The sequence below is a fragment of the Pezoporus flaviventris genome, unplaced genomic scaffold (genome assembly GCF_033815535.1).
Source record: "Pezoporus flaviventris isolate CSIRO_AGI_PZ_B2104156 unplaced genomic scaffold, CSIRO_AGI_Pfla_v1 ptg000005l, whole genome shotgun sequence".
In the NCBI taxonomy this organism is placed as follows: Eukaryota; Metazoa; Chordata; class Aves; order Psittaciformes; family Psittacidae; genus Pezoporus; species Pezoporus flaviventris.
In genome coordinates this window covers 4,345,562-4,366,839 of record NW_026892553.1, presented here as the reverse complement: position 1 = coordinate 4,366,839, position 21,278 = coordinate 4,345,562, and the positions used below count along the sequence as shown (strand labels likewise).

Sequence of the window (21,278 nt, the reverse complement as noted above, 5' to 3'; positions counted from 1 at the left end):
CTGCATCTGTCCCGCAGCCTCAGGGTGTCCGTGGCCTCCCGGATGAACAGTGTCAGCAGGAGTGCCCTTTTCCTGGTGGGCCTGGCCAGAAGGTTGCATCTAATCCTGAGGATTGCACACCTGGACACACTGATGCATGAATTTGTGTCTTGAAGCTTCATTGCTGCAACTCCCTATGCTTTGAAATAAACCACAGGCGTGTAAAACACAGCAGATGTCTGCTTGGCAATGGAGAACAGCCTGGTTTCTCACTAAGTACAGACTTTGGTCTTCTTCTGTGATATTCAAAGCCCTTCATACTGTTCTTCCTCTTGTTGGAGCACTGCAGCCATTGACAAAGGGGTCAGACAAGACTCTGGGAATTTCATCCTTCCCAGGCGGTGTTTCCGCACTATGGAACTTACTTTGCCTCATGGAGATACAAACAACCCCGATCTCAGTTCATTCAGAAGTAAATGCAAAACTTCTCTCCTCAGCTTCATTTCTTCACGCAGAAACATGCAGGGAATGCTAGTATCCAGCCCAACAAATGCAAGCCATATAAGCTAATCAAGCTATTCCTCTTATGGGCTAGATAGAAAGCAAGGCAGAGAAGGAAACAGCTTTTTTCTATTTTAAAATACTTGGGAGGCACACAAGTCCCACAGAGATGGGAGCCATCTAAATATATATATAAAGACATAGTGAGATAAATGAATCCATCTGGTGTAATCTAGCAGTTTCATAAAGCCAACGAAAAAAATTGTCAGTTTCATGAAACCACTGAAGCACTATTGATTCTTTCAAGTTTTTAAATTCTCCGCTGTGTATGAATGTAGGAAATCAACCATCCCCTGTTGGGTTCCCCAAATGAATAGGAAAGGAACAAGACTGTGCGTAAAGCTGATGCAAACAAATCCACAATGCAATTAAAGCAAATTGCCATTAACAATCTAACCCAGCCTATTGCAAATCCCTCCTCACACCCCAAAATACAGGTCTGATTTCCAGGAAATGCCAGTACGCACATCCACCACTACCTTCCCTTCATCCCAGGGATCTCAAAGCATCTCACAGATGGTGCTTAAATGAAGCCTTACAACACCTCATTCTATGTCTCCACAGGGGAAACTGAGAGGCACAGAGATTCGCTTATTGACTAGCAGGAAGTATTAAAACGTCCAGAAAGATGTAGGTGTCCTCTCTGCACATATGCCTTGCTTCTGCTACCAGATAGCGCTTCCACTACGAGTCTGCTTGTAATTAAAGAAAGTTGTTCTTTTAAAGACTGCACTGAGCAATCCACTGACAGTTTTACAGGCAGAGAAGGGCAAAGAAACAGTGTTTTGCTTCATGCCAATGAGTGATGCCTTTTCTCAGCTCTGTGTCTGAGGACCCATGTGGCAGCTATGGAGCAGCACTCATTAATACACTGTGAATTCACACCAGGTGGTGTTGTTGGTTTCAAATGTTCATATTTTGGTACAACCAGGTGACAGGTATGGGGAACAGCCAAAGGTTTCCATACATCAGGGAATCCTCCAGAACATATGGGAAGAGAGTCACTGCATAAGCCTGCAGTGTATCAGCCACCATCTCACAGGCATGCTGGTGTGTGCTCTGAGACCTTCCAGCAAAACAGACAGCTCTGGGAAGTGGGAAAACAAATGTGCATTAGCCATGAGGTGTGCTAGGCCAGCAGAATTCCCCTTGGAAGTGTTTCCTATTAAGTGTGCAAGCAGGCTCAACTTCCTCCCTCCCCTCTCCTCTTCAATACATGCACACACTCCATCTCAGTGTGATTTATAGAATCATAGAATCATAGAATAGTTAGGGTTGGAAACGACCTTAAGATCATCCAGTTCCAACCCCCCTGCCATGGGCAGGAACACCTCACACTAAATCATATCACCCAAGGCCTCGTCCAACTTGGTCTTGAACACTGCCAGGGATGGAGCATTCACAACCTCCCTGGGCAACCCATTCCAGTGCCTCACCACCCTCACAGGAAAGAATTTCCTCCTTATATCCAATCTAAACTTCCCCTGTTTAAGTTTTAACCCGTTACCCCTTGTCCTATCACTACAGTCCCTAATGAAGAGTCCCCCCCCAGCATCCCTATAGGCCCCCTTCAGATACTGGAGGGCTGCTATGAGGTCTCCATGCAGCCTTCTCTTCTCCAGGCTGAACAGCCCCAACATCAGTCCTGCTATGATTTCCCTGGGTAAACCACTGGAGTGCAAGCAGAGGGCATGAGTCTGAAGAACAGGCACCACAGGAGATCTGACAGGCTGAGTCCTGAAAAATATCCTCAGTTAAAGTACAGATACCCACAGGGCCTCAGGGAGACATCGAAATACGCGTGTCCAGCAACACTCCCCATTTAAAAAGCCCCCAGCTATGCTACTCACTGTGTTCAGCTGCTCTCCTCCTGGGAGAAAAGTGAAACTACACAACAGTCAGTCCCACAGCCCATGGCACAAAGTCCTGACTCGGAATTACTGCACATACAGAGATCATTACACACTGAATGCAAAGCTACATAGTGGCTGTGGGCATCATGTAGGATATGAAAGAGGGAGCTGGCAACAGCCGGTCACTTCTGGAGATCATGTCTGGGTCACTATTTTAACATGCTCTTCAATTACCCCTTTTTTTGTTTGAGTTTTTCTTCTAGAACTTGGTAACTGATTTCCTTCTGCTATTATCAGTATTTTATTAATAATATACTTGTCAGTGTGTATAAAAATTACAGATTTCTCCCCATAAATGCTACAATATGAGAAAACAATCTGCTGTTAATAAAACAGAGACAAATTCCCAAAGGAAATGAATGCTTTTAGAAACCACGAACTTGAAGTAAAAACCCACTCTGCTCATCTGAAATAATTACTAGAGAAAAATGACAACAACTGTTTCTCCTCAAAACTTGGCAATTTTTATATCATGCTACTGATGGTGTTATTGGAAAATGGTGCTTTTATTCACTGCCACTTCTTTTACTTTGGCCAATGCTGTAGCCAAACATCTGCTTGTTAATTCAGCAGGGTAAATGGATGGTTGGTAACTTATGAGTTTCCAAAGAAGAGCTCCACAGATGTTTCCAAAAGAAGACCCTCTCTAAAGCTCTGTAAGGAGGCAATTAGGAGGGGAGAAGACTATGAAGAAACAGAAAGGTCCAGACAAAGTGTCTGTGTGACTGTTCAGACAGGTTTGGCTCTTCTAAAAAGCATCCATGGAGGATGTGGGACAAGTTTTCAGCTGAAGGCATTCCAAAGCTCGGTGAAAGCTTCACACTGAACTTGCCACTGAGCATGACAAAAAGCTGTGAGCACAGGAAAAAGAAGCTAAAAGCAATGGTGAGGTAGCAGCTTCTTCACTGCTCACAGAATCCATTCCTTTCCCTTCTATCTTTAGAGAGCAGCAGAGAAAAATTGATGATTATTATCGTCTGAGCCTGTTCCTGCTCACATGTTCCTGTCTCTACACTGGAAAACTTCTTAGGAGGCAACCCAGTTTCACCAACTATATCCCAACAGATGGAATCCTGCATAGAAAAGGCAAATCCCCAAAAAGCCTACTGTCCAGCAGATACAATCCAGACAACCACGAGCAAGTCTCCCAGCTTACACCCTCTTGTGGTGGGGTAATGGAGACATGTCAGAGTTTGGGACCCTCCAGGAACAGCAATGGAAAAGGCAGCATTCCACAGCTGGACTCCAGCAGCATTCCCGCCAAATGCCCCTCCTATCATAGGTGACAATCAATTATCACACACCAGGGTTGACACAAATACATACCACTGGCAAAAAATAGTGTATTGACAGTATAATGGTTTTAAGAACAGCTAAAAGAAGCCACACAAATACATGTGTAAATAGTCTGACTGTCCTCACAAGGCAATTGGACCTGTGAGGCCAAGGAGCAGAACATATTCTAAGTTTTTAGATGATAATGACCTTCTTGCAGGCAAACTACACAGCCCAGGAGACTGACTCCCCAGACTATCCATAGACTGTGGCAGCACAGAGAAAAAGAAGCAAGTTTCCCTAGGGCAGTGCCTGAAACCCAGGAATGCCTTCTCCTAAAGGCAGCGAGGAAGCCTGGGTGCTCAGATGTGAGGAATCACTGTGGTTTTGTCTGCCTGTGACACACCTGCATAAAGCACACAGCTTGTTTTCAGCTGCAGTGGAAACTGAAGGTGTTCATTGTTTTCTTACCGTGTGGGACTGTCAGGCTGTGAGTTCAGCAGGGCTGGCGCAGGGGTGAGGAACTCACTGGGGTACAAAGAATGTTGGGATCTAGTTCTGCCCCTTTCAGCATGTTCTGGAAATACCACCCCCCCCCCCCCCCCCCCCCGAGTACTGCTGCCTTGCTTTTCTCAGACTCCATCACTTACTGTGCACTGGCAGGCTGCGACTCAAGGCTTTGCACCCTTTGTGCAACGTACGCAGGAAGATGAGCAAATAATTGTGCAACTATTCCTAAGCAGTAAGTCCTTACTACCACTGAGGGGCAGCGTTTCCCACAGTTCTACTAGTGAGACTGACAGCTTCAAGTTCAGTTTTAATTAGCGATGGTTAATGTCTCCTTTTGGTGAAGTGTTTTCTGTTCTGTGTTGTGTTTGTTTAATAAGTTATCTCTACATGGCACAGTGAATTACAGGCCCGTTTACTGTACTTTCACTACGACCAGCAGGTTACACTAATGAATCAAACAAGTGTTATTAGTGAAGGTACTTAGAAGCCCAAGAGGATGGCTAGTTTGAAATAACTGGTTGACAGTCAGGTTTCAAGTAAAAGGCTTCACAAAACATATCACTATTTGCATTTTAATTTTTACAAAATATAGAATTTGTATCTGTGAGGTCCTCACCTGTGCAGGCAATTCAAGTATTGGTAAATGAGCATCCTGAAACTCTTTGCTAGGTACTGATTCTCTTCCCATCAATACCAGAGACACTTCTACCACTGACTTCACTCAGGGTGAAGATAACGTCTGTTGTATTCAGAGGCAAAACTTCACTTGCAGTCCCACTTCTTCAGGCATATTTTGTGTTCTGGACAACAGTTTAATCAACCTGAAAGACTTCACTAAGTAACCTTCCCTTGATCTGCATGTCTGAAAAATACCCTGAAAGTCTCACTCTCACCAGAAAGTAATGCATACACTATCAGGCTGGGGCTTGTTGACAGAAGGCAAAGTTTGCACAGGGCGATACAGCAGAGGTACCTAGTTATCCTGACTTTTACACTCCTGCAACAAAGAAATGCCCATGAAATAGCTGTTAACAGTGATAACACATGACTGTATCAAACCCAGTGCTGTTTGATTTCAAGACCGTATTCCAGCATCTTGTTTGGTGTCTCAAACATTCAAAGACATTCAAATTTGTTGGCTACAAGATCAGTAGCTGTATAATTGAGCTGATACTGTAGCTGCACAACCAAAACCCAATCTCCCTGGCATCTCTTCAGTGAGAGAAAGCACATATCCAGTTAATAAAGAATAATTTGAAAGTTTAAAAAATACCTTGAGTCCTGTGAACAGAAGGCTGTCCAGGTTTAGTACTCTCCTGGATAGTACATCTAACCTTACCTACACAGACAATCCAATGCAATTACCCCCCATTGGTGCTAGCAAGAAACAGTGGCATAGCCAAGCAATAGATATCTTTACTACCCACCGTCTAACCCTGCCCTGTAAGCCTGTGTTACCTGCCACTCATGGCCTGGTCGCAGAGCAAAGCCAGGTGCAGAGCTGTGCTGCAGAGGGGACACAAAGAGGAAAAGGAGCCCGCAGACACCCTGTGCACAACTCCACTTCAATCACACATATTGAATGCTTTGGATGGTTACGCACATGGGAGCGAAACCTGGCCGTTCCTGTATGGTCATTACCCAAGATATAAAATGTTTGGCTTTTAATTAAGATCTACAATATCAATGTCACAAAATGAGTCTGAAATTACAAGAGCAGAAGCTGATCTGATTGTAAAAAGCTCAGCTATTCAATTGAAGGCCAGTGCTTGGTCATAACCAGAGAAAAGCTGAGGTCAAGAGTCCAAGTTCAGGAGTGGAGAAAATAAGAAGCTGGAGGAAACATTATATCCTCCAATAATCCTTGCAGGAGATATGATTTCAGCATGAAAGGATGCAGTCCAGCTTCAAAGTTTCCAAGCAAAAATCATTCTACTCTAACTCCAGTGTGAGATAAAAGCAGACATGTGATCTAGTAATACTGGCCTCCTTCACTGGTGTTTTTATTGGTGCTGGCCTCCATGTTAAAGAAAACAAACACTCTGCTTTTAATGTTAAGGATAACTTCAACAGGTCTGCTTTAGAGAACCTTTCTGTGTTAATCCACTCCTTGTAATACAGTTAACCTGCGTATATTTGGAAGGTGGCCTGTAAAAGGAAAAGCAAACAAAGGACTGGCTCTTTTTAAAGCTTGTATCCAACTTTGGGGGCTTCTGTTTGGGTGGTGTTTTTTAATATCAGCTTCTGCTTTCTCTTTTAAAGAGTCATGGTAGAAGAAGCAGCAAGCCTATGACCTCATATGAGGTTCTTCCATATCTTAACTGAGGAAGAGAGAGGTTTGTATCCTCCCAGGATTTGAGATACCTGAAGGAATGCATAAATACCTGAAAAAGCATGTTTATTGAGTGGCAATATCACTGAGCTGGTAGCACACCAAGCCAAAACTCAAGAGACAGGGACTACTGTAATTCCACTCTGAGCCTGATGGGTCCCTCCACACAAAGCATTTCCTCTTACTGTGCCCCAGTTTCTTCATTTGGATAAGAGATAACCTGAAATGGCCACAAGCTTTAAAGTCCCTTCAGATAAGGCAGTGCAGTGCAATAGCAGTGCCAGGCACGAACTCATCAGATGAGCCAAGGTCTGATCCCCCTCTTGTCAGCACAGCCCCCTGCCATCAGATGGGGCAGTGCAACATCTAACAGTGAGCTACTGGAACTCCTGCTCCCCTCTCCACTTCATAGTATGACTGGATCCAAAGGGAAGGATTTTTAAGGATGCTATGTCGGTACTAATTTTGCTCTCAGATGGTCATTTTTACTGTACTTCATGCAATCAATCAGATAATGTTATACCGCCATTAAACCAGTTCTGTCAGCTACTTCTTTTGGCACAGAAGAATATGAGTTCAGGTAAACTGAAGTGAAATTTGCCTGCTTCCACTAGCCGTGAATTCGGTCTGCAAAACCTCCCATGGTCAATCACACATAACAGTTGCATTTCTAACTGCACAGGAGAGGGTGGAGCTCTAAGGTGACAGAACCAGTAGGGAAAGATGAACACACTGACTGATAAATTGCTTTTGCTGTTGATAGGATTCTGCTAAAAGCTTAAGTTATTGAATGTTATAAAGTAACAAACAGAAATGCAGAAAAGTCTTGTGAACAATAATGGGTGCTGGTGCCAACAGAAAAAAAAAGGTGCATTTGTTGAAAGAGAAGATAGAAATATCTTCCTTTCCCTCTTTGATGGGTGTTTATAGGCTGCTTATAGCAATGGATATCACTATTTACACCAGTTCTCACTGATGAATACTTGGAAGAGTCGGAGTACAAGACAGGATGCTGCTGACCTGATTGTTTCTGAAACCAAGATTGGTCACATGTAACTGCAACATTAGTAACATCCAGGTTCTAGTTTTCCACAATGGAGTCCTAAAGTACTGTCATAATAGTTTTACACTCTGTCCATCATGACAACAATCTGGGAAGAAGGCAAAGAATTCAAAACCATTGAGGAAACCATCTCCTCCTTTGGTTTAGCTGCTGTCCCAAACCATCTCCTCCTACAGGAGGGAGACATTGGCCTTGGTAATTAATCAGACATCAAAACCTTCCCAGGGAATTCCTCCTCCTGAGAGGCACACGCAGATCAGAAGAGGACAGACTGTCTAAACACAGCCAGCCTCCTCTCCCTTGCTGGGTTATTTTCCTTCTCCCTAGGAGAGCTCCAGTCAGGGGAAACTCCAGCTTTAACAGAAGGTGGCTTGGTTTCCTCCCTGTTTTTATAGCAAGAACAAGCTACAAAGGCACCCTTTTGATAATGTCTGGTTCTTCAAAGTCAAGTTCTGTGCAGTACTGAAGCATTTCAAACTTCGGTTCTGTTTTCACTGCAGTTTTATCTAGCTACTTTATTTCTAACACATCTGGTACCCCGAAATGAAGTGGACTGATGTCAAACAGCAAAGACATTTCATGACTCCTGATTCTCTGCTCACTCCATTGTTGAGATCCTCACTCACAAACAGAATGCTGTGTATGTTCAGCAAGTCAGAGATGCAGCACCGGTGGTCACTAGAGACCCAGTCTGGGCTTTCCATCCCTAGGAGAGACAGGGAGCCAAAGGAATAAAGGTCTCACCTCCTGGGAGTGGGGCTCCAGACAGTTGAACTCCTGTCTGCTGCATTCAAATGCCATGCCTGAAGGTACTTATAGGGAAATTGTATCAGCATTGAAAACATCAAAATTGGATTATACTTGGACACATGCTGGCAAAGTATTTGCAATGGATTCAGAATAGCTGGAGATTGGCCACATCCACATAATATTCCTAAAGTTGGATAAAATTTAACAGCAGTAAATTAGGAAACTTTGCCAACTGCAAAGCACTACCTCAGACATGGGCCAGAACGATACACTGGCACTCAAACGCTCTAGGACTTTTCCCTTGGCCAAAAGCTGTTTATCAGATAAGAAGAGCTGGGCTGGGGACCACAAAGATGGGGATGCTGTTGCTGGAGAATGCTGGGCTTTGGAAAAGAGCCCTTGTGCCAAAAACTATGGAAGCTGTAGTCAAAACCTAAAATACTTGCAGAGCTCCGTGTAGAGGGCAAAGGAGCAGGGCTGCTGAGCATCTGCCAGGCTCAGCTGAAGAGGGCTCTGGACAGGGGATGTGTGCCTGTGTCTGCTGACACAGCTCTGTGTTCCTCACTGACAAATCTACAGAGGAAAATGGAAACCTGAACTGTTACAGTACATAAAAATATTCCTCCCAGAGATATATGTGGAGCACGATGAGGGAAAACCATTCTATGATTCTGTAAGAGGGAAAGAACAAAACAGTACTCGAGCAGAGACACAAGCCATTGGCACCTCTGTGTTTTGTCACATCTCAGCCCTAGTGCCTACTAAGCTAAGCTGTGAAACGTATTTCACTGAGCTCAGTGAGGCTGCTTGTACATGCCAGCGTTCCCCCCAAGCAATTATACATTGTCTGGTGCACTGGAACCCCACAAAAGCAGAAGACTGCCTGCAGCCACTCTGGAGGAGCAGCGCAGCCCTGAAAGAGCCCTTCCCTCTCACAGTCAGTGTGATATCGAAAATGATTCTCCGGATCTCTTAGAGGTGAAGGGGGGGAGGATCTGTCTGATTGTATCTGTGACCCTGGCAACTCTTCACAAGCAGAGACAGCTGAGTCACTAATATTTAGAAAAATAACATAATTGACTGTATTCAGGCCTGTGGAGGACCCCCGCTGGGTATTCACAGTTAAACATTAGCAACTCGGTCACTCCTGGCAGCCTTTGTGAAGGGTTGCCAGGGCTGTAGATTCAATTAGATGACCTCCGACAAACCCATTTCCACTGCAAGTATTTACAAAAAAAAATAAAAATACATTAAATCCCCCATAAATACAATGAAATTGGAGGAGACAGCCCTTCCCACCTCACTGAACGGCCAAAATCACCCTACAGCCCCAGCTCATGCCTTGCCTGGACATGATGCTTCCACTGGCTCTCTTATCACCACTGCCTAATGTGATCTAGCACTGTCTGCGGATGGCATCCTTTGAATCTGAGAATGTGACAGTGTCACAGCTGGATGCAGATTAGGATACAAAATGATGTTGAAAAAGTGAAAACATTTGCATGGATCTTTCTTTTCCTTTCCACTGGCCAGGGGGAGGGTTCTTTTACCACTACTTTTTTATCCTCAGCCAGCTTTTTTTTTCCATTACTAGCCATTGAATTATTTGGATGTAAGAGGCACTAAGATGCACTGCTAGGCCCAGTGGTTTGTACCACCCATTACAATAACCCTGCAGTGGTGCATTACACTGAGTTGGAATATTTACTTTCTTCTCAGTGATCTATACTAAAAGTGATTAATGTACCACTAAGGCAACTAGAAATTAGATTTTAAAATCCTGGTTTATGCATAGGGGTTTATGAAAAGCCCTACAATAAAATAAGCAATGTGGACACTCTATTAACACTATCATAATGAAATCAGATGATGCCTTAATTACACCTTGTAGTTGTTTCTCATAATGTATAAGACATTTCTAATTCAGCCTGTGCAAGTTCCTGTCTGTCTCCTCAGACTACAGGACTCCATTTCAGTCCACATATCCTGCACTGGTGAACTGGTTCTTTGCTCAACCTTTTTGTTTGCTTCTTTTCTACCCTAGCTAATTCTGAACAGCTTCCAAACCCTCACCTTGCTTGCACACTTCAGTGTTCGAGGGAAGACAAAGAAACAGAGCAGTGCTGGATTCTCAAGATGCCCCTCCAGAGAGAAGCTTAAATAAACCAATGTTTTAAAATACTATATCCCATTGTTTGGGTTACAATAAGATATGAATTCAACAGCGAAAATATAGAACAGGATAACGGCTATTAGGAAATTATTATCCAGAGAGCCATCAACCAGCATTTTCCCAAATGGCATTGTAATAATTCTCTGTACATGGTGCAAAATAATACACTGAGGGTATTTACAGAGAGGAAACTTTTCTTTACATACAGTGTAAATTGGTACATGAACAGAGGCACTGCACGAGTTTAGTCTGATTTTTTTTCCTCGGTGTTCCCTGCTGAGCAGTGCCACAATTAATCAAGCTTTCTAGGTTTTAGTTAATTGCTGGACCCCAATAAATTGGTTTGTACTGGCATTGCTCCAGGTCTGATAATTTCACAGCCTTGGAAACTGCTGCATGTTCACACAAGAACCTCGCAAGCAGGGAGCTGGGATAAAAGGAATAAAAGAAACTCTTGTTCTGTGACGTTCCATTAATACTTACAAAGGCAGCCCACTAGCAACAGTGTCTTCACTGTTTGTTTTTCTCCATGTGCTTTATACTGATGTTTTTCCTGATGAAAGGAAATTCCCCCTTTTCCTTATTTTTAACTTTTTTTTTTCTGTAGATAGTTATTCTCTAAGAGCCATTTCTAATTTCACCAGTATCCTCTTGGAAATTTCCACTGTTCCCATCCTCTGATGAAAATTCATTGGGGGTTTTTGAAACAGCTTGGCTGTTTTTCCCCTCTCTCTACAATGCTGTTCATGTGAAAGGATCACCATCTCCTGGTGAAGAAAAGCTCAAGGACCAGCTTTATGAACTAGACAAGAGAGACAAGTGGTCCCACTGTCTGGCCTAACTCCGTGCTGGTAAGGGCCCCTCATGGTCAGTTGGATGCTGCAAGACAGAGGACAATGTGACTTTTCCAAAGCATCACAGTTTAGTGCAAGTCAACACATTAGGGTCTGCTTTGAGCAAATGCACAATCCTGGTATCAATGTGAAAGGCAGGTCCACAGCTATCAGTTCATTTTACAACTGGGTTCAGTTACACGAAGGTCTGGCTGGTAGCAATGGGATTTGCGAGTGCTCAGCCCTGGCAGGCTCTGGCTCCATGCTGGCACACATTTGACTTTGTTCTCCCTAGAGAAGGCTCATTTGGCAAGTTCAGTTTTACTAATGGGTTTCAAAAGCCTCTAGTACCAGCAAGTTTCTAAGCAGAAGAACTACCTAATAGCCGAGGTGTTCAGTAACCTCGTTGTTATTATCTTTGGCTTAGCGAGGCAAGATTAGCAGCACTAATCACGGGTTTAGAGAAGTGTATTTGTATTGCAATTGGAGCCCCGTTCAGGCTGCCTTGACTCCTTCTGGCAGCCTTGGGAGACAGGACTCACTGCTTTATCTGGTGCATCTCAGCTGTACAGAAATGCCTCAGCAAGTGGATCTTTATCATGGTATGATCAATCTGTCAGATTTGTGACTGCTTTTCTCATGTACAGCTATAACCTCAGCAAGTGCAGATCACTGTGACTCTCTTAAACTCCTGCAGATTTCCACCAAGTGTGATTCTAATCAACAATTCCAACGGCAGGGAAAACGTCTGTTGTTTTTATGGGAGCTACACCACCTTCTGCTGTTTTCAAAATGCGTGGTACTGAAAAACCAATGAAGGTAATGCTCCTGCCAGAATTCAGAACTAAGCACTTACATGGGTTGTCTGATGCTGCTTTTCACTTGCTGGAAAAAGGCACCGAGATGCTGCTGCCTGCTATGTGGTATTACACTCTGGTAGAAGCAGGAACTGGATGCTGTGCAAGCTTTGTGCCCACAGAATATGGTCTGTGCAAGAGCTATAGATGAGAGATTGGACTGAAGATTTGGAGGGAAAAAAGGCCCCTTTCAGCTTCCTCAAATATGTGACACCAACTCAGGATTTAGAGCTCTATTTTCACCTACTTTATTGACAGTGTGCCTCCAACACCCACTGCATTTCAATACAAGATTAAATAATGCAAAAGAAATTCATCACTACTATTAATACTGGAAAAAGACAAAAAGCCAAATCTGCCATAGCTAAATAATTGCATTTTTAGAAAACATAAGTTAGATGGATTGACACACAAAGGGGATAAATCAGAAATCAGGAGTTTCTGTCCAAGATTACAGTGTACCACTGACAGTAAGATGTACCTGGTCAAGAACTTCCCAATTGGAAAATTCAACTGTCTGGATAAGAAAGTACAAGGAAAGATAGCAGAGATGGGAAAACTTCCTGGGAATGTCACAAAGATCAGCACTGTCATAATTTCATTGTAGTTTGTGTGCATTCCTTGGATTCTTTTGAGAGTCTGAATAATAACTGCTTGCACGTATCTTGGTAATGATACTTCACTGCTCTTTCCCTCTCAGTAAACCACTCAGTACTGGTGTGTTGACACGCCATGGTGAAGCTCATGCAGCTCATAAAACCACTAAAACATCTGTATTCCTACAAACTGTCTTGCAGACTTTCTTTGACATTAGAGGTATGAAAGAGAATTATAGTATCACAATTACAGCTGCACACACACTGTAGTATCTTATAAATATCTGGAATGGATGGGATTGGATTAGATAGGATAGGATAGAAACTGCTGCAGATGAGCACTTTGAAACCAATGCAGAGTTCAGGAGGACCTCACCTCTGAGTGCATGTACATCTATACCTGTACATGGTATTCCCAACACCTCACCTAGCAAAGCATCGTTTGCTCTAGGACAGGATGAAAAAGAGTAGTTCCCTTCTGCATTTTCATGTTTGCCACTGGCAACTCTCAGGACTTTCTTCTCACCTGTGCATTTGGAAGTGAAATTTAGCAACATAGATTTTATTTGCCTTTCTTGACAAATGACAGGTTTCAGCTACTGTTCAGTCTCAGCTGAGTATGTCCACATCAAGGTAATGAGGAACCGGGCTGCAAACAGACACTTTATGTAATGTTGTTGTTGCTATTTTGCAAACTGCACTGAATCTCGGATTCCCCACATCCATCTGCCTCACTGCTCAATGAGCAAATTCATTTCTAGTACAAGAGGACTGAAACCCCACCGCGAATGAAGTCAGTGCTACAGCATGAACAGGAGGGTGGAGAATGCTCATGACCATCCTATGCCATAATCACAAAATCATGCACATCTGAAGCCCTTTTAGTTTAAGAGTACAAGTGAAGACTGCTTGATGAGCATCCAGCCCCTATTCCCAATACGATAGTTGGAGGGCTGATCCAAACCACAAAAAGTAATTTAGATTTCTTTTTTATAAAATCCTGGGAATAATTTTTAGACTCTTAAGACACATTTTCCAAGAGGATCCACGGAATTTATAGCGAGCAAAAAACAAAGGATTTCATTAGTTTAAGAATTTCCTTTCATACTTTTTCAGGAGTGAAGATTTGACCATAGGTAATATTTTTTTCTTGAAAGCAAAGGAAAAAAGACAGGGAGGTAAATGGAAGCTGTATCATGTGTCTCACATCTCTCAGAGCTCAATGTCTGTTCCAATTAAGGAAACTCCACATGGTGCATAAACATGTCAGGATTGGCACGAACCTTTTATCCTGTTTTTTCCCTCACAAATGAAAAAAATAGCAGGATACCTACGTACTGCTCAGTCACTGTGAGGCACAGCTCAAGGAGATGGACTCCTACTGTCAGTGTCACAGGTTATTTTCTACTATCTTTTGTGAGAATTACATGGCTAAATCTCTGTGCTCTTGAAAGCTTAGGAAATCCTTGAATCTCTAATGCTCCCTATGGGGAGCAGTTCTTTCCTCTCCAGACTTGAGGATGCAGAGCATATTCAAGCAGTGAGCTCTGCTTGGCAGCACGAAAGGTAACAGCTACGTATCTGATGCTTCTCTGGAGCTCTCTGTGTCCCACGTGTGTGGCAGCCCTGAAGTTCACAAGCTGCAGTAACAGCCTAGCACTGACAGGGCTTAGCAGTGTGTTTGCTAAATCACACCAGTGCTGTGGTCTAAGGGGAACAAGACAGACTCCCTTATACGGGGCTGTATTAATAGTGAGACAAAAGCAAAGCACAGTGGGCTGTGGTCCCAAGCCCTCACCTGAAAGAAAGGATCTTTGAGCCAATTCTCTACAATCTAAGTATGCCAGAGTGAGAAAAGAGCTCCCTTTCGTATATCTCTATGTTCAGCAAAGGTCTTACACCTGAATTAGACTGTCAGACACCATCATCTTCTGAAACAGTCTCACAGAACACAGTGGGAAGTGCTGGCATCTACAGCAACTTTCCCAAGGCACTCTTCAGGCCAAATAAGGAATTTATTTTCAAGGAATCTCTCTGCAAAAGAATTCAGGTCACAGAGTCTATAGAAAATATTTCACTTCTCATTACTACTCCACTGACTATGCATAAAGATCACTGCAACGATTACTGTTGGCTTTATCTACACACACTGGTCTACGTATCAGCCCAGAGAAGGAAACATGTGGTGAGTGCTGTCTAGAGGCAGTCTGACAGAGGTGGGCAGCTCTGTTGGGTAAGCTGCTCCTGAGGATGTCAACACAGTAAACCTGAGCTCTGCCAGGCCCAAAGCAGCACCAAAGTGATGTGGATGCTATAAAACCAAACTGTCAAGCTTGCCCACAAGAAGCCATGGATTCCTGCTCACAGAGATCTGCAAAATCTTTTCTAATATGAGTTGCAAATTGTGTCTTTGGTTTTGAGTAACACTGAAGCAAACAGATACTCACAGTCCCCAGGATGCTTCTGAGAAAGACACATATGTATGATCACTTTGGCCACCGTTATCCATAAAGACAATAAAGACAAAGCTTCTAATCACTGACATCACCAACAGAAGAAAACCATCACAGATAGGCGACCCAGCCTTCATCCAACTGCAGTAACACAGGAATTTAGGAAATCAAACCATTTGACTGGAATTTGGACCCCTGTGCAATTCCCTTTCTCTATAGAGAAATGTCATTTAAATGACATTACTAAGGGCGTTTTAATATCTCATTAACTCCTCTGAAATCTGGTGCCATGTCAATTTACCTCCAACATGTAGGGAATGGATTGATTTTTGAATTGGAAGTAAAACTACCACGTACAGACTCATCAGCAGAACCTCAGCCTCCTGTAAGGACCGCAGAAGTGCAGAGCTTCACTTGTTGCTGCACTAAATCCAGGAAGCATCCCTGATGAGACAGTCTCACTGAAATTTAGAGCTATCAAGGGATGTACACAATCTACTGCATCTTTCTGGACTCTTTCAGTACCAAACTCCTTTCCTTTCACAGTATGATCCCTATTTTCATTTTACTTCATTTACCTTTGGCGTCACACCCTTTGCTTCTACATTTCCTGCTGGTGTCTGAACTCAGTTCCTGAGACAGGATTTACTACTACTCCCATAGCCTGTGGGCTCCCAGGTAGCCAAAGGCATCTCCAAGGGAAGCCCCTCCATCCTGTGCCCATGTCAGTGGGAAGACTCTAACTGGGTTTGGGTCTAGCTCTGCAGAATGCAGTAGGGGTGGCTCAGTCGCAGACCCGGGTGCAGATGTTATTCACATACAGTTTATCTCACAGGCTGAGCCTGCCCAATCTAACCCAGTACATCTAATGGAACAACACTACTACAACCCCACAACTTAGAAGCATGGGTGTACACGCTTACATCTTCCCTCCATGAGCATGGATATACCTGTGCAGGACCAGAGCTTGCACAGCTCAGATTCTTGGCCTACAAGTGTGAATTACTGTCATATTTCTGATTCAAAGTCACCATTTGTTTTTCCATTTGCCCATCCCTAATTCACACAAAATTATCCCTAATTCACCTCCAAAACTATCAGCCTGCAGCAGTAGCCACCACATTCAGGACTGAGAGCTTTAAGTGATGATTTCTCTTTGGAACAGGGATTAAAGCAAAGCAAGGAGTGGCACAGTGACATAGAAGTAGGCAAGGAGCAGTGTTTCCAGAGTGCTTAGCTCCAGAATGCAGTTCCTTTCTCTTTTCCTTTTTTAATATTAGGAGTTATAAAGTCACATTTTACTAACATACAGCCCCCGTTCCTCTTCAAGTCACACCACAAAGTCCTTAGTAAGTTAAGTGTTTTTTCCTCATGCTAGTGTAAGGTTTCACTGTACATTCTGTTTTCAGTATTTCATCCCCTAAATTACTATGGAAGAAATGAAAGTTCTGCTCAATTTTCAGCCTTCTGAAAAGATCTACCAAGCCTGGGAGGTGTGTGACCTCCCAGCAGTGCTCCCCAAACACCCTGCTCCCAAACTAGGGGAAATAGGTTGTAATTTGTTTCTCCACAGGATGTCTTTTCATACCTCACCCTTTTTCTCAGATCATTTGTCAAGGGTTCACTGATCTCTTCTTATTAGTTACAGGGGCTACAACAAGACAGAAAAAGAATGTTTGACCAAGCATATAATGTCATGAGTCATGGGTTTAATTTAGTTCCACCAGAATCTCAATGTGACCTTGAAACCTTCTAACACAATAAATCAGACCAGAGGGTATCAGCAGAAGGTGGCTGACAAATCCCAGTGGACGCTGACTCCACTGGCCCTGCCCTGGAGGGCACCCCGTGCGTGAAAAGCCCATTAGAGAGCCATGTCGTGTAGAGTCCTCTCTCTACGCAAAGGGCCCGCGGGGCTCGGTAACCGAGGCGGTCACCCAGCCCGCAGTTCCGTTTGCAGGCAGAACCCCGCGCGGGTCCCGCAGGTGGCTCCCGCACGGCGGCAGGGGGCAACGAGCCGAGACCCCTCCCGGGATCGCAGCCCCCCCCGCCCTCCGCCTGCCCTGTCCCCCCAGAGGGGAGCAAACTCCACCCCGAGTCGTGTCAGTCACGCTGCTGTGCCGGGCGGCAGGAGCGGGCGCGGGAGAGGAGGGGGCCGGGGCGGGAGGCGGACCGCCGGGGCGCGGGCTCCTCCACTCCTCCTCCCACCGCCGCTCCAGTGCCGGCGGGGCTGCGGGGCAGGACCCGCCGCGGAGAGCATCCTCCGGCCGCGGGGCCTCGCTGCGCTCCCCGCTGGGACAGGAGGTGGTGGCAGGTGTCCCCTGCCAGGCAGCCCGGGACCTTGCGAAGCGTCCGCCCTGGGCTTAGCGGATTCCAGCCTCCCGCCCGCCCCATCCCGTCCATCAGGCGGTCGGGGGGCTGCCGTCGGTTCCCTCCTTGCCGCCACTGAGCGAGCGACTGGAAAACCTGAAAGCCCGGGCGAACTGCGGGAGAAGATTATGGCAACGTGACTGGGAAGAGGAGCCGCCTGGCCGGAGCCCTCCCGTACCCCGGCGGAGCGGAGAGAACGGAGCCTCGCGGCCCTCCGAGCCGAAGCCGTGTTCGCCGGCAGCCTCCGGGGCCCGCGGCACAGCGGAGCGGCCTCCAGCCCTGCCCCAGGTTAGTGAGCTTTTCTTTCCTAGGCAGGACCCCGGGGGAGGCGCGGTCCCGCTGTCGGAGCTGCGCCCGTGGGCTGAGCGCTGCCCGCGGCTGGGATGGCGACACCGCCAGCCCTGCGGGGGTCCGGCTTACTCCTCCCGGGCGGTGGTCGGGGACGGCCTCTGGTCCTGCTTCCCCGCGGAGGCACCGCCGGCACCTGGCCGGGGCCCGCCGTCCGCTCTGCCGAGCTCCGCTGCTCGGACCGGGGCTCCACCGACGGCAGCCCTCGACCTGACCCTCCCCGCCGGCCCCGGGGTTGCGGGGCGCGCCTTGGGCTCGGGGCCCCAGGGCCGGCTGTTGTGCTGGAGCAGCGGAGCCAGGCGCCTCTGGCCGCGGCTCGCTTGGACACTCGCCCGCTTAAAAGCACCCCCGACGGCGGGCGCGCAGGGATAAACCCCGGGGCGAGCGGCGGGAGCTGCGTGCCCCGCACCGGAGGGCGTAGGACAGAGCCCCCCTGCGGGCCTGGGCTGAGCTCCCCCGGCCTCGCCGCCCCCCGGCAGCCGCGGTTGGTGTCCCCGCGCACGGCACAACCGATGCCCGCCCCGCGCCGTCTCGCTGCCTATTCCCTTCTTGCACTAACGGGGGAACGCGGCGGGGCCGGGCACTACCACTTGCGGTCACCACGGCGGGCGCTTCGGAGGGCGAGGCGTTAAACACAGCCCCGCAAGCTGTGTTCTAGTGAGTACCTCATGTAAGAAGTGATCACTTTCATTGTTTCCACCACGCCGAAAACACACCAATAATTAACAGGTTAAGCCTAACCGAGATTATTTAAATCCAGGAATATTTTTAGGATGTTGCCCTTTGGGGAAATAAAGGGAGTGTGCTAATAGTGAAAAGTATGTGTTTATATTTGGAGTAACAACAATACAGAAATTAAAGAGAATTAAGGAAGACATCAAAAGTCTCCATCCCGTTTCTGTTATTAACTCCTCCATTTCACATCACCGTGCAGCATTTCTGAGCCTAGGCAAGCCAACTTTTAAAATGCTCTTCCTTTTGAATACATGACCTTTGAAGTGGAGGGATTTCTGAGCCTTTCTGTTGGAACTAACCAAGCTGGCCAACAGGTAAAGTGCTGCACAAAGGGTAATTGTACTCCATTTATAAATATGCTTTGCTGAAGCAACCCCCAGGAAGGCCAAAACACTGAAATGCTCACAGTTCTGCTGGTCCCAGGATGTGCTACTGTTGTTCTCGGTGTCTGCATGATTCCTGGGACTGAATTACAAGGGTTTAACTTTAAAGGAGTATTTAAAAGCTTGTTTGGCTTTAAAAATGTCCTATGTGATCTGAAGACTTTGAAAGGAAAAAATGACTTAAACTTTTCTTCTGAAATTGGAATATTATTCTCAGCTTCCAAAATAAATGGAAAGTTGTATTTTGTTACTGCACAGGGAGTGGGCTTTTAAAATGGGGTTATTCTTTGGGGTGTTTTCAGATGCAGTTTGCGTCCTTTCGAGTGAGCTGACTGAGCATAGGCAGAGTAGCTGCATAGATTTGGTTAGTTAAGGAGGATGCCCATTCTGGCTGTGGTTTGGGAAGGTAGAGTAATGCAAGCCTTGAACAGGAAAGGCAATAAAACCACTCTGATAAAATCAGACCAGCCACCCTTCGCTGCAGGATTCTGGATCTCAACAGCCTCAGTAGGAAGAGTTTCTTTTTAGGTGCCGTTAACTTACTGGTGATTTCTCTAAGTTATCCACCACTTGATTTTGAATATACATGTATAAATTATCATTTCTGCTTTGGTTATCTGTGAGATGAAACATACTCACACTTCTGTTACTTAATGAAATCTGAAGAAGTCAAATGACTTCACAAAGCAGACGGTTTATTTTTCCAATAGTGAATTATTTTAATTTTTTTTTTTGAACTTTTGTAAAGCTACTTGTGAATCCACATCAAACTTCTGCAGATCAACCCCCAATCTTTCTGATACTATAATTATAGACAGGTGGACTCTGGGAAGAGAATTTTTTTTGCAGTGAATTCTGATGAACAGTAAAGCATCACCATTTTTCTCAGTTCAGAACCTTAGGTTGGCTGTCAGAAATAAATGAATTCTACTTTAGTTCATTATTTTATGCCTTTTCCTCATTATAAATAATCCAAATTTTAAAGGCAGAAAAAGACAAGCGGAACTGTGCATACAGCAAGTATGATACCACCTCTGCACCACACAGAGAAGAACACATTGAGCTTTGACCATATGCCAGGTTTTGACATCAAAGATCTACAGGAATGAAGATTACACGTCATTCCCCCATTCTACTTTCAGATATCAAGGTCACAGAAGGGAAAACCAATTATACACAATCCCAGAACAATAGTGGTTGGGAAGGGGTAAACAGAGGAGGTGAATAGTGGTGGAAGCCTGTGAGATGTGGCAGGAGAGCTCCGGTTGCTGAGAGCATGGCCAACATGTTGCCCTAAGCAGGGAGTGCCACAGTGAGGGGCCAGCGCACCAGAAATGGCCAAGGTTCATGTTATGCTGAAGCCAACATGTTACAGTTGACACCTGCATTTCCTCAGTTAGATCCAAAAGAGCTGCTTCACAAGAACATCTCCCCACCTGGCTTCCTATGAAAGAGGTCTTGAAGAATTCCAAAGCCAGATTTCTCTGCTTTGGAATAAAATAAGGATTTTATTAGACGTAATACCCAATTTCAACCTTCATGGATGGGGATATAGCCTCTTTTCCAATATTGAAATTATCTGAAGCCAAAGCTGCTTCCATGAAATGAAGATCCGTGGTACAGTTTAGGATTTGTGTGTACTGGATGAAATTATGTCAGGGAATTCAAGTATCTTAGAGGATTTTGGTTTCATTAATTTAATCTTTTCTTCCCAACAGCTCAACGTTCTCTGCTTTGGAGGTTCTTTCTTTTCCTTTTGTCGATAAAGATGAGAAAAAAGTGGATATTGAAGGATTTTCATTTTATCTTTTGTGGTGTGCTCTGTCTCCTTTTCATAGATGGAAGTAAACTAGAACAAGTAAAACGTAAGTAAACTTCAAACAAAGCTGTCACCTTCATCCACATTTGTCATTTTCCTTTTATTTGACAGAAAAGGTCTTCAAACTGGGGTACTATGTTCAAAACCTTCTAACATTCTTCCTCCTAATCCTGCATTTAGTAGAGTCAGGTCACCCCCACGTTTGAGGCACTTCTTCCTGAAGTTGTACAGGTTTCATTGCATCATAAAGAACATAACACATCAATTGGAGAATCTGTTTTATTTCAAATATCCTGAATCCAGAGAGTGCTTAATTCCACTTTGGTGA

General features: G+C 45.1%; 2 protein-coding genes across 4 annotated transcripts in view; one reads left to right on the top strand and one right to left on the bottom strand.

The window, feature by feature from the left end:
- PAK3 (p21 (RAC1) activated kinase 3) overlaps positions 1-21,278 on the bottom strand; it is a 168,542-nt gene that overhangs the window by 119,204 nt on the left and 28,060 nt on the right. The gene's annotated exons all lie outside the window — the stretch shown is intronic.
- CHRDL1 (chordin like 1) overlaps positions 17,425-21,278 on the top strand; it is a 37,539-nt gene continuing 33,685 nt past the window's right edge. For 2 of the 3 annotated variants that reach the window (XM_061445727.1, XM_061445724.1), the window contains exons 1-2: positions 17,425-17,953; positions 20,850-20,996. In XM_061445727.1, coding sequence (XP_061301711.1) covers positions 20,900-20,996 — 97 coding nt within the window. In that variant the 5' untranslated portion in view covers positions 17,425-17,953; positions 20,850-20,899. Of the gene's footprint in view, positions 17,954-20,832; positions 20,997-21,278 lie in introns of those variants that run through there. The other variant, XM_061445726.1, reaches the window with a different exon arrangement.